Source organism: Anolis sagrei, chromosome 7 (assembly GCF_037176765.1).
Source record: "Anolis sagrei isolate rAnoSag1 chromosome 7, rAnoSag1.mat, whole genome shotgun sequence".
NCBI lineage: Eukaryota > Metazoa > Chordata > Lepidosauria > Squamata > Dactyloidae > Anolis > Anolis sagrei.
In genome coordinates this window covers 12,713,793-12,727,780 of record NC_090027.1, presented here as the reverse complement: position 1 = coordinate 12,727,780, position 13,988 = coordinate 12,713,793, and the positions used below count along the sequence as shown (strand labels likewise).

The window sequence follows — 13,988 nt, the reverse complement described above, 5'->3', positions numbered from 1 at the left end:
CAGTGTTCCTATTGCTTTGCATGCATAGCTTTCAAGATGTGCCATAAATGTTATATGAAAAAGGCTTATGGTGCCACTTGTATTAAATATTTACACTGCCCGGAAACCCCAAAAATCTCAAACATAGGGCACATCCTGATGTGCTGAATAGTGAGAAAAACACATACGATGATGATTTCTCCTTTAATATTTATTTATTTATTGATGACATATAAATGCTGCCCTTCTCACCCCAAAGGGGACTCAGAGTGGCTTACAAGATATATATACATACAATATATTAGGTTACTAGCTGTACCCGCCACGCGTTGCTGTGGCCAACCTTCCCTCTTTCTCTCTTTCTTTCCCTCCTTCCTTCACTCCCTCTTTCCTTCCTTCCTTCCCGTCTTTCCTTCTCTTCTTCCTTCCTTCTCTATCTCTTTCCATCCTTCCCCCTTTTTCTTTCTCTTTTGCTGTCTCCCTTTTCTTCCTTCTCTCTTTCCTTATTTCCTTCCCTCCCTCTTTCTCTACATCTTCCCGCCTTCCTTTGCTCCCTCTTTCCTCCCTTCTTTCCCTTTTTTCTTTCCTTCTCTCCTTCCTTCCTCCTCTAACTTTCCTTCCTTCCCCCTTTTTCTTTCCCTCCCTCTTTCTCTCCTTTCTTCCTTCTCTACCTCTTTCCTTCCTTCCTTCCTTCTCTCTTTGCTTCCATGCTTCCTTCTCCCTTTCCTTCTTTCTTTCCCTCCCTCTTTCTTCCTTTCCTTCCTTCCTTCCTTCCTTCCTTCCTTCCTTCCTTCCTTCCTTCTTCCTTCCTTCTTTCCTTCCTTCCTTCCTTTTCTCCCCTTCCCTCCCTCTTTCTTCCCTTTTTTCTGTATTGTCATTTACCTTTTCATCATTTAGCTTTTTGGGGCTTTTTAAGCCCCTTCTGCTGTGTTTTTGAGCGAAGGACATACATTGGGTTGTTAGGTGTCTTGTGTCCAAATTTGGTGTAAATTCGCCCAGTGGTTTTTGAGTTCTGTTAATCCCACAAACCAACATTACACTTAATATTAAATTAAATATTACTCTATTGTACTATACCATTATATTGTAATATTATTAGTAGTGTTACATGTAATATAAATATATAATTATAATATCATATTATTAGTAGTATTATATTGCATTACATTATAATATTATAAATATTATATGTATATACAATATATTATATTATATTATATTATATTATATTATATTATATTATATTATTAGCATAGCACAGCAGACAAGGTGGAACTGTCCCCTGGCCCCACCTCTCTTCACTCTGGCCCAGAGCAGCTGTTGGTGCTGGAGGAAGGGGTCCCCAACTGATGACATATGTAGGAGGCAATGACAATTTGGAATAGCTATGGTATACGATTTCATTGCATATTTAATATTTATACTTGGATTATTTTATGTTTGTCTTGTGTTTAATTGTTTAATTGATTTTAAGTTCATAGTCATTTCATAGAATCATAGAATCAAAGAGTTGTAAGAGAACTCATGGGCCATCCAGTCCAACCCCATTCTGCCAAGAAGCAGGAATATTGCATTCAAATCACCCCTGACAGATGGCCATCCAGCCTAGTAATTAGTTATTATGATTTCTTTGTGTTCTGTATGTTGGCACTGAATTTTTGCCATTAGTATGTTGTAAACCGCCATGAGTCCCCCCCAGGGGTGAGAAAGACGGTATATAAATACAGTAAATAATTGTTCCTGCCATACATCAAGGGAACCACTGACCGCATAGGGAAGCTGATGAGGAAACACAACATACAAACAATCTACAAACCCACCAAGAAAATCCAACAAATGCTACATTCAGCAAAGGACAAGAGGGATCCTCTCACCTCTGCAGGAGTCTACCGTGTACCATGCAGCTGTGGACAAGTCTACATAGGGACCACCAAACGCAGCATTGCCCAAACACGAATCAAGGAACATGAAAGGCACTGCAGACTACTTCAACCAGAGAAGTCAGCCATAGCAGAGCACCTGATGAACCAGCCTGGACACAGCATGTTATTTGAGAACACAGAAATGCTGGACCACTCCAACAACCACCATGTCAGACTACACAGAGAAGCCACTGAAATCCACAAGCATGTGGACAATTTCAACAGAAAGGAAGAGACCATGAAAAATGAACAAAATCTGGCTACCAGTATTAAAAAACTCTAAAATTGCAACAGCAAAACAGCAGAGAGGAAACAACTAGGCACATCTTAACACCTCTCAACAGAACATTTTCCCAGGCTCAGCCAGGCCTTCAAATGCTAATGAAGGTGGTCAGCTGAAACATTCACAACTAGCTTCAGCAGAGAGCTCTTTGCCCCACCCCAGTCATTCCAAAGATATATAAACCCATTTTCCTATTTCCAACAGACCTCACTACCTCTGAGGATGCTTGCCATAGATGCAGGTGAAACGTCAGGAGAAATGCCTCTAGAACATGGCCCTATAGCCCGAAAAAACCTACAAGAACCACAGTAAATAATAATAATAATAATAATAATAATAATAATAATAATAATAATAATAATTCCTAGACACTTGGGAAGATCAAACTGCAAAGACTTCGGCACAAGTCAGTCAAGGTGGTCCCAGTGGTGATCGGCACACTGGGTGCAGTGCCTAAAGACCTTGGCCTGCACTTAAACACAATCGGTACTGACAAAATTATCATCTACCAGCTGCAAAAGGCCACCTTACTGGGATCTGCATGCATTATTTGCCTTACATCACACAATCCTAGACGCTTGGGAAGTGTCCGATGCAACAGCCAGCAGAGTGATCTTGTCTTCTGTGGACTCTTGTTTTGCCTCTAATAATAATGATGATGATGATGATGATGATGATGATGTTCTTTCAACTCTTTCAATTCCCTCTGGTATGTATTCTCCACTGAGAACTTTTGGTTTGAAATGTAAAAGGGAGAACTATGTCTTAGATCCCCCAACCCCCTTCCAGTTCACCTTTTGTTTTGTTTCACCTTCCACTTCCTATTTTGTACTGCAGTAGGATTACAACCTTTCATCCTTGGCCATGCTAACCAGGTATTATGGGAATTGTTATTCAAAATGAATAGCATCCGTTTGGTGAGACTTCTTGTGGTTTTTAAAATGGGAAATGCTGTTGCTATTAAATGGATCTGTCTTTCACTTTCTTCCTTCTTTTCCATAAAGTTATGAAATTTACCTGCCAAAACTTATTATATTTTATTTATTATTTATTCATTTACAGTATTTGTATACCGCTTTTCTCACCCCGAGGGGGACTCAAAGCGGTTTACACATAAGTAATGGCAAAAATTCAATGCCAGTACAAACAATTACAATTATACACTACAATTAGACATAAATCAAGTTAAAAATAGTACATCCACAAGCAATAAAACAATCTTTAAAATAATAAATGATTGCTGTTCCAGTCATTGTCTTTCTGAAATGCTGCATACATTTACTTCTACTGCCCGAAGGCCTGGCCCCAAAACCATAATTTTTTTTTTCTAAAAGCCAGGAGGGAGGGAGTGGATTTTACCTCATTTGGGAGTGTGTTCCATAGACGGGGGGCCACAGCCGAGAAGGCCCTGTCTCTCGTCCCCGCCAGGCGCATTTGTGCTGTTGACGGGAGCAAGAGCTCCCGGATAATCTTACATTACAAGGTGGGATGTAAGGATGGTATAGCAAATTCAATTTCCTCACTTTTTCTTCAAATAGATTGAAGCACCACAAAATGCCCCTCTATATGTATTGTTTTCTGACATGGAACTTGATGGTTATGTTTAAGCTACAGCAAATCAGTTTCACACAAAAAAAATGTCCAGAGAAGTAATTAAGATGTTTCTGAGAAATCTCAACCCATTTTCATGTTTTTCCATGCAGACTGAAAGAGAAACAATCCCTTTCTTTGCACATGAGGACAGCAACTTCCCAGTTCAGATGGGACCGCAAGCCTTCAAGATACCATACTCTATCAGGCAAAGGATATGTGCAACGTTTGACACGCCCAACGCCAAAGGCAAAGACTGGCAGATGTTAGCACAGAAAAACAGCTTCAACAGGTGATCATGACAACATTTAAATATTAGCAGAATAGTAGCAATGCATCGTGTAAATAGGATGTCCTCCAGCCTTGGCTTAGTGTCTTAAGTGTTTCAAAAGTTATTATTATATTTACTTACTTACTTACTTACTTAGGCGATCCCTCATAGTCCGAGGATGATGGTCCTCCAAGTTCGGTGTCCTGGCGGTGGGTTCGTAGGTGGCTGCGGAGCCCTATTCTTGATTTGTATGTTCTCCCGCAGTGAGGGCATTGGTTTCCAGGTGGAAGGCGGTCCCGGTCGGGGTTGGCTTGATGCACCTTCCTCTTGGCACATTTCTCTCTTTCACCCTCCATTCGTGCCTCTTCAAATTCTGCAGCACTGCTGGTCACAGCTGACCTCCAGCTTCTTTGATCTTTAATGAGAATGTATGCAAATGACAGCAATGGAGATACTTATATATTTACTTACTTACTTAGGCGATTCCTTGTTGTCCGAGTAGGATCGTCTTCCAAGATCGGTGTCCTGGCGGTGGCTCCGTAGGTGACTGGAGCCCTATTCTTCATCTGCATGTTGTCCCGCAGTGAGGGCATCGGTTTCCAGGTGGAAGGCGGTCCCGGTTGGGGTTGGCTTGGCGTGCCTTCCTCTTGGAACATTTCTCTCTTTCATCCTCTATTTGTGCCTCTTCAAATTCTGCAGCACTGCTAGTCACAGCTGACCTCCAGCTGGAGCAATCAAGGGCCAGGGCTTCCCAGTTCTCAGTGTCTATGCCGGAGTTTTTAAGGTTGGCTTTGAGCCCATCTTTAAATCTCTTTTCCTGTCCAACAACATTCCATTTTCTGTTCTTTAGTTCGGAGTAGAGCAACTGCTTTGGGAGATGGTGGTCGAGCATCCGGACAACGTGGCCGGTCCAGCAGAGTTGATGGCGGAGGACCATCGCTCCGATGCTAGTGGTCTTTGCTTCTTCCAGCACGCTGGTGTTTGTCCACCTGTCTTCCCAAGAGATTTGCAGGATTTTCTGGAGGCAGCGCTGATGGAATCGTTCCAGGAGTTGCATGCGATGTCTGTAGGCAGTCCACGTTTCGCAGGCATATAGCAGGGTTGGGAGGACAATAGCTTTATATACAAGTACCTTGGTATCCCTACAGATGTCCTGGTCCTCAAACACTCTCTGCTTCATTCGGGAAAATGCTGCACTCGCAGAGCTCAGGCGGTGTTGTATTTCGGTGTCAATGTTGACTTTGGTGGAGAGGTGGCTGCGAAGGTAGTGGAAATGATCAACATTTTCTAATGTTACACCATTAAGCTGTATCGCTGGCATTGGAGAGGAGTTGGCTGGTGACTGCTGGAACAGCACTTTGGTTTTCTCGATGTTCAATGACAGGCCGAGCTTCTCGTATGCTTCTGCGAAGGTGTTTAGAGTGGCTTGTAGATCTTCTTCTGAATGCGCACACTGATATTATTATATCTACACACTGATAATGAATTGAAATGTATCTTGAAGAGTGAACAACTCAAAGTCCTTCAATGGTCAGGTGGTGCTTATTTGTATTATTTTAATTCATATGACCTCCTTCTGTGCTTTGAGATTTGCCACAGGAAATTCACATAGGGAACTATATTTGCAGAAGGCAATATTACTATGCATTAAGGACAGAGATTTGGGACTTCCTTACCTATGGTCAGGAATTAATCCTGTTAAATTGCATTTGAATGTTACAGGAATATAGAGTTATCTTTAAAAGAAATCCATTTTAGTGGTTGTACTGGGTTGTTGTAGGTTTTTTCGGGCTATATGGCCATGTTCTAGAGGCATTTCTCCTGATGTTTCGCCTGCATCTATGGCAAGCATCCTCAGAGGTAGTGAGGTCTGTTGGAAGTAGGAAAAAGGGTTTATATATCTGTGGAATGACCAGGATTGGACAAAGGACTCTTGTCTGCTGGAGCTAGGTGTGAATGTTTCAACTGACCACCTTGATTAGCATTTGATTGCCTGGCAGTGCCTGGAGCAATCTTTTGTTGAGAGGTGATTAGATGTCCTTGTTTGTTAGTGGTTGTATTTTGGCTCGGCTTCTCTCAAGACTTATCAATTTGCTCAGATAGAAGCACTGATGTTTTCTTGAAGGCAACATTTAAAAGGCATCCCTTTGTTTTCCTGTCATTTTTCTTTTAAATCAGCAGAGATAGGATGGAAAAACAAGTCACTACAGAATCAATCTTGGTAGTCTGAACCTAATACTCAAAACATAAGGGAAAAGCTAGATCAAGACCTTGCATTCCTCTTTACTCCCACACCCAAATTTGGACTAAAATATTGGCCAAATTCTCTATATTGTAAAATAGTGGATGTTTTTCCAAACTCTTAATCTTTGTGCATTTGGTTGTTTGGTATATACATTTGGTACATTGTGGAACTCAAGTATGTGTTTTCACTATATTATTTACACTTTGAAAAAGCAAATGAGACACCAAAGGCAATTGGAACTCAATGTTTTTGGTTTATTTATTTATTTACCATATTTACATACTGTTTTTTCAGCTCGAAGGCAACTCAAGGTGGTTTACAATCAGCTTAATTCAATGTCTCAACAACCTAAAATATAGTTAAAATATTAACATATAGTATAAACCATACAAAAACAATAAAAGCAATAAAAAACAATAAAACCCAAGTCCTCAGCATCTCATTACTAAAATCATTTTCCCATCGCATCGTCCAATTGTTCCGTGGATCTAAATTAGCCTGTTACACTACATCTGTGAATGCTTGCTCAAAGAGCCAAGTTTTAACTCTTTTTCGAAAAGTTAGGAGGGAGGGGGTCGATCTGATATCTCTAGGGAGGCCATTCCATAGCCAAGGGGCCACCACTGAGAAGGCCCTGTCTCTCGTTCCCGCCAGTCACATCTGTGAAGGAGGTAGGACCAAGAGCAGGGCCTCCCCAGATGATCTTTGAGATCTAGATTTTTTATTTATTTCTCATGTCAGGGCAACCAGTCAATTATATTACATTTCTAACAAGACCAAAGCAAACAAATAGAGAAAATACAAAATGTGTGAGTTTGGTAGTTGATTAAATGTGCTTTGACCAGTATCTGGCCACTTGGAGTGCTTCTGGTGTTACTATAAGACGGTCCTCCATGGTGCATGTGGCTGGGCTCAGGTTGCATTGCAGCAGGTGGTCAGTGGTTTGCTCCTCTCCGCACTCGCATGTCGAGGATTCCACTTTGTAGCCCCATTTCTGAAGGTTGGCTCTGCATCTCGTGGTGCCAGAGTGCAGTCTGTTCAGTGCCTTCCAAGTCGCACAGTTTTTTGTGTGCCCAGGGGGAGTTTCTCATTTGGTATCAGCCATTGGTTGAGGTTCTGGGTTTGAGCCTGCCACTTTTGGACTCTCGCTTGCTGAGGTGTTCCAGCGAGTGTATCTGTAGTTCTTAGAAAACTATGTCTGGATTTAAGTCATTGACGTGCTGGCTGATACCCAAACAGGGGATGAACTGGAGATGTCTCTGCCTTGGTCCTTTCACTATTGGCTGCCACTTCCCGGCGGATGTCAGGTGGTGCGATATCGGCTAGACAGTGTAATTTCTCCAGATCTAGATGTTTCATAGGTTTGGTGTTGAATGAGTGTTCGGTTGTTTTCAGTGTAAGTATAGATAGACTATTTTCATCCAATTTATTTTTCTTGTTGTTACAGTCACTCTTGAGTTCCATATGCTGCTTTAACTTTGTTCAGACTTCTATTATTCATGAAGGGACCAAAAACTGACAACTGTTGGTGGACAATCTGACATGTTGTCTACCATAATCATAGATTCTGTGGCAACACAGAGAAACCCCCAGGTACACACTAGACTTTGGCTGAAATCCTGCATCAAAGACATCATCTTGATATTGTAGATAAGCTTTTATTCCCACTCTGACCTGGAAGTCAGCCATGCAGCACAAAGAAAGTCTGTGCTACTGCTGAGTGTGATGCTTCAGGATGATGTGAGGAGTCCCCTCCTGCCAGCAAACAATGCTAAGATAAACAGATCTCCACAGGGGTCCCTGCTCCTTCTCCTTGTAGTATTGCTTACTGTAGGGTCACATCTTCCTACAATATTCTGTTCACCAGCACCAGAGTGACTGACTGGTTTTCAAGATGGTCTTCAGGATCATTTGTGATATTTACAGTCTTCATAATAGAAAGGCAAAAGATTATTGCTTTCCATGTTTGGTATCTTCAAGCCAGTAATTATGTCATGAATAACTTTTCAATAATTTGAAGGCATACGTTCTTTTTATTGCAATTGCCAGTGTGATAGGGTATATCAGAACTTTTACACAAAGAATGACATTGGACATACAGACATACAGATTCTATGCAACTACATTGGGTTTACAATTACATGGCTAACAAATAAACAAAGGAGAATTACATTTTCAATCACCATTCACACCCATGTACACACATTCATCCTCATGCATCCAAATATTACCATATCCCTTTCTCCCTCCTTGGAGAAGCACCTTCTTAGGCCAGACCCTACTTCCCTGCAGCCTGCCAATGCATAGTATGCCTTCGCGCCTAGGGGCTATAACTCTTAGTGAAGGAGACATAGACGTGATATCTTTCCCCCAGGGGATTGCTTCTTGCCTTCCTTTAAAGAACTGGAACTCCCAAGGACCAAAACACTGTAGATAACTCAAAATAGGTTTTATTGTTCACAAAGAGTTGGGTTCAAGAAGATTTCGCAGCTGAGAAGCTTTTCCTGTTCCCTCTTTTCTCAATGGCTGTGAAGGTCGGAGCAAACACAACCCCAGTCCAATGGCCTATGTTGAAGGCACAGAGTCTTCCTTTTGATGCCAAAGGACCAGTTTGAAGGTGCTTGGGTCTCCTCAACATTGTCCAGGGCAATCTGGATATGAAGTATGAGCCCCAAGGGTAAAAACCTTAGAATTGGTGATGAGAGGTAACTTAATTAAGGGCTTTAGAGCCAAGTCTCTTTTTCACATCTATCTGATAGAAAGTTTGATGGTAGAATGGAAAAGGAAACACTCTGCCCTTCTCCAGGAAGAGGTGGAGCCAAGCAATTGAGCTGAGGAAGCAATATAACTGGTGCAAACAACATTGATTGACAGCTATAAATAACCAATCAATCCAACTATACATTTGCAAACTAGGCAAGTTTGGGCATGTTATACAGTTTAAACCTTTGCACTTTAAAGTTCTACACACAGGTGGCGCCACTCGCGCTGTCACACATAGTTCCATAACTTCCATAACACGAAAAGTACAAAATGCATCCTTTCCCTAAGCACAATGCCAAGGACCAGATCTCTGTTTTCCATACAGCAGAACCTGACTCCCTGCACAAAACCCAAGACTCCAAAAGCGCACTTCTTCCTCTTCCCTTGAGAAAGAAGGCCAAAGTGACCAGACTGCTCCCTTGCAAATCTGCCACTCTCCATACGTACACTATCTCTGTCCTTCCCGTGGAGCAGAGCATAGTGGGTGAACCAGACTCCTCAGGTCTGTTACAATTTGAGCATTATTAGATCAAGTCTTTTATAGGAATATTCTGCTGATGTAGTCCCAAAGTTGTAAATTAGTGATAGATGTCTTCCATCCTGGAATATGTTGACTCCAACTCAGTTTCCTGGCCAGATGTTGATTCTTCTTGATTGGTGTTGATCTTATGTTGACTCTCTTTTTAACATTGTAAACATTTCTGTTATCTCTGTCCCAGTTCTTATCAGAGTTTACTTTTCAGTTCTTATTAGCAACTTTTAATTACAGTCCAGCAAGCAGGTAGTTAGTCATTGCAGGCCTTGATCTTTTAGAACTGGTGTTTCCAAAATTATTCACTCCTTTCATTCTTCCATTCATTCCAACACATCATATTAAATTCACATTTATCAAATCTGCAATGATATTTTCATTGTAATTATACAAGAATGATGGTCCCCAGCCTTTGGACCTCTACGTGTTTTGAAATTCAGCTCCCAAACATTTCAAACAGCCTGCTCAGTGGCAAGAAATGTGGCGGCCAAAGACGGAGAAACATTATGCTTCAGGAAGGAACTACAGACATAATCTCAAATAATGGTGTCTAGAAAATTAATCACATTCTGCACCTCAAATGTTGCCCTGCTAAACACTGCCTAGAACATTAGCTTGGGTTCCCTTTTCTTTGTGAGAAACAAAGTTTATGTTTTGATCCATTTTTCATGTGCATCTTTCTGTAATGGCAGAGGTTATTAAGCTGCAGAAGCTGCAGAAAGCATCTAGGATCTAAATTGTAAACAATACTTCATCTCTGCCCAAAGATTTTTCTTCCTATTGTGCAAGGTTAGACTTTTAAAAAAATCAAAACATATATAGACAGAGAAATTATGATGGATATTTTGCTGGCAAAACAAACCGCAAGGGCAGAGCCAATACCTTGACAGAAGAATGTGTTTCACGCTCTATCAGTGCATCTGAAGAAGTTTAAAATCCATGAAAACATATGCAGAAATAAATCAGTGAGACTGACATTCATTCTTTTTCAAAGCAGGTATTGTTTTTTGGGTGCTGTTCTCTTCTTTGCTGTGCAGAACCCAAGCCACTTCCCCTTGACTTCCTGAAAGTCTCCAAAGCCCTCTGCAGAGCTATTCCATGCTTTGTAACTGAACCTCAGTTATGTTCCTTTTTCAGCCATATTGTTTTGGTGTTGTTTATGATTGTGATTGTTTTTATATTTTATGTGATGTTTTTAATTGCTTGTGTTTTTATCTGTAATTTTTTGGGCTTGTCCCTTGTAAGCTGCCCTGAGTCCCCTTGGGGAGATGGTTGGTGGGTGTAGTGAAATTGCTACTCTATGTTAAAGTTTTGGTGTATAGCTCTATGTTTACATATGGCAGATAGGGGAGAATGGGCACAGACAGGGTAGCAACAGCAGAGATAGGATTCATTTGCATATGTGAAGCCGATTGGTCATATGCATATTAGTGTAGGCCCAGGATTTGAAAAGGCCAAAATGATAGTTAGGAATCTGTGTGTGAAGAGGAGAGTTGGTTTTCTGAGTGCCTGATAGAAATAAGCAGTTATGAAGATGTGTTAAAGACTTCTGATATAGTGAAGCAGTTAGTTAAATAGAGCTCGAATTTTAAGGAACATAAAGAAGGCTAGTGTTGCCTTAGTTCAGAATATAATTCGGCCAAGAGTATGTAAAGCAAGTGACATGTTTGTGAATGTGAAACATTGATAGTTTATTCAGAAAAGTTAACCAAGTAAATGATACTGACTGTAAGCCTCAAGATTGCAGCAAAACACAAATGTAACCACAAGCGTTGGAGCCAGAAGTTATAAATAAACTGTGTTACTTTGTTATACACAAGGGTGTTTCATTGCCTGTGATATAAAGTACAAAGGTTTAACAGCTACAGAAAGTCCCAGCCAATATAAAAGAAGAAACTGAACTAATATAAGGCAGCAAAGTGGGTTTTTTTAAAAAGAGTAAATAGTCTCTCTCCCTCACCTCAGCGGGGTATAAAGACCTCACAACCTCTGAGGATGCTTGCCATAGATGCAGGCGAAACGTCAGGAGAAATGCCTCTAGAACATGGCTCTATAGCCCGAAAAAACCCACAAGAACCTAAAAATAAATTTGTTGTTATTATTATTATTATTATTATTATTATTATTATTATTATTTGAAACACATGTCAGACAGTTCCCAAATATCTAGGACTGTGTGATGTATCGGCAAATAATGTGTGCAGATCCCAGTAAGGTGGCCTTCTGCAGCTGGCAGATGGTCATTTTGTCAGCACCGATTGTGTTTAAGTGCATGCCAAGGTCTTTAGGCACTGCACCCAGTGTGTCAATCATCAGTGGGACCACCTTTATTGGCTTATGCCACAGTCTTTGTAGTTTGATCTTTAAATCCTCATATCGTGCCAGCTTTCCCAGTTGTTTCTCTTCAATCCTGCTGTCACCTGGGATTGCAACATCGATAATCCATACTTTGTTTTTTAACACGATTTTGAGGTCAGGAGTATTGTGCTCCAAAACTCTGTCTGTCTGAATTCGGAAGTCCCAGAGGAGTTTGACGTGCCCATTTTCTATAACTTTTTCAGGCTTGTGATCCCACCAGTTAGTTGTTGTACGCAGATGGTATCTGTGGCACAAGTTATTGTTGTTGTTGTTGTTGTTGTTGTTGTGGTCAGCAAGTAGGATTCCATAATTATCTGGCTTATGTTCCCATAGCCAGATGTAAAATGATAACATCGATGTTGGTATTTCTGTAATCAGTTGACATCTAGCTATGGAGATGTAACCAGGCATTATGTTGTCATGTCCAAACCCCACAAATCAGAGAATAGCCACATGGAGATGGGGGTTTGGAGGCTTTCAGAAGGTTAGTGAGTGGCTAAACCTAGCATAGGTACACATTTTTAACCCATACTGACTCCTATGGTATTGCCACAGGTTGAGTTGGAGACACATCTAGATCGCTTCCTGTAAATGGATTCTTTACATCAGACTGCTCCAGAAATCTCAGGAGAGAGATGATAGGTTTCCACTCTTCCTCCAAAATCCTGGAAGCCTTCAAATGTCCATCTTGAGGGCAGGATTGTTTTGCCTTCAAGCCTCCCCTTGCTCCTGTCTCTGCTTTCTCCAGTCCTATATTTGAAGATTCTATCAGAAGAAAGCGGCATTTTAGTGTTTATAATGTTAGTATATTATGGATGTCATGGCCTATGGCTAGTACAATAAACAATTCATCAAGTCATTTTAGCTAACACTCAACAACCCATCATTCACTGTTTTCAGACTTATGGCAGGTGGTAAAGGGTGCTACAAAAAATAGGAAGAGGGAAGGTCTCTCTTCTGCTGGCAATATACGAGGGTTGAATGAAAAGTAATGCCTCCACCTTCGTAACTCCTCAACAGATGGCAGTACTAGTATGTGGCAGGTACTGGCTTGTTCAGTAGACTCTCCTCTACAGTTCCATTTAGGCAGGAAAACTTAGGATTGAACGGTTGTGTTGTTAAAGTGAAAAGTATGAAACCCTGGGCAGATGGTTGGTTATTGCAACTTAAGCAATGTGCAGTCATTGAATTCTTGACAGCAAAGGTGTCACCCCAAAGGAGATTCATCAGACAATGCAAGCTGTTTATGGTGATTGTGTTGATGTAAGTACTGTGCATCGTTGGGCACGTAAGTTTAAAGGTGTTGAGATGGGAACATCTGACTTGTGTGACAAACAAAGATTTCGGCATTCTGTGACAGCAGCCATCGGGTTTCACAAGCAAAAGGTTGACAGATTGATTCAGGATGACCGTCGTATCACTTGGAGAGAAATTTCAAGCATAATTGGCATTTCACAAGAACGTGTGGGTCACATTATTGCTTTGCTTGGCTATCAGAATATCTGTGCATGATGGATACCCAGGATGCTGACGCCTGAAATGAAAGCACACAGACCTTAAATTTCAGAGACTGGATGTCACCACCATATGACATCCTCCATATAGTCCACATTTAGCACCATCTGGCTTCCATCTGTTCTCAATAATGAAAGAAGATCTGTGGGAACATTACACTTCTGATGAAGATGTGGAGAGAACTGTGAGATGCTGGTTGCAGAAACAGAAGGTCGACTTCTTCCATGATAGCTTCAGAAAACTTGTTCATTGTTGACAGAAATCATAGAATCATAGAATCAAAGAGTTGGAAGAGACCTCATGGGCCATCCGGTCCAACCCCCTGCCAAGAAGCAGGAATATTGCATTCAAATCACCCCTGACAGATGGCCATCCAGCCTCTGTTTAAAAGCTTCCAAAGAAGGAGCCTCCACCACATTCCGGGGCAGAGAGTTCCACTGCTGAATGGCTCTCACAGTCAGGAAGTTCTTCCTCATGTTCAGATGGAATCTCCTTTCTTGTAGTTTGAAGTCATTGTTCCGCGTCCTAGT

General features: G+C 41.2%; 1 protein-coding gene across 2 annotated transcripts in view; it reads left to right on the top strand.

Annotated features, from left to right (window-relative positions):
* Positions 1-13,988, top strand: part of UNC5D (unc-5 netrin receptor D) — a 571,167-nt gene that overhangs the window by 543,945 nt on the left and 13,234 nt on the right. For both annotated transcript variants that reach the window (XM_067470687.1, XM_067470686.1), the window contains one exon: positions 3,888-4,066. In XM_067470687.1, the coding sequence (XP_067326788.1) occupies positions 3,888-4,066 (179 nt within the window). The remainder of the gene's footprint in view (positions 1-3,887; positions 4,067-13,988) is intronic.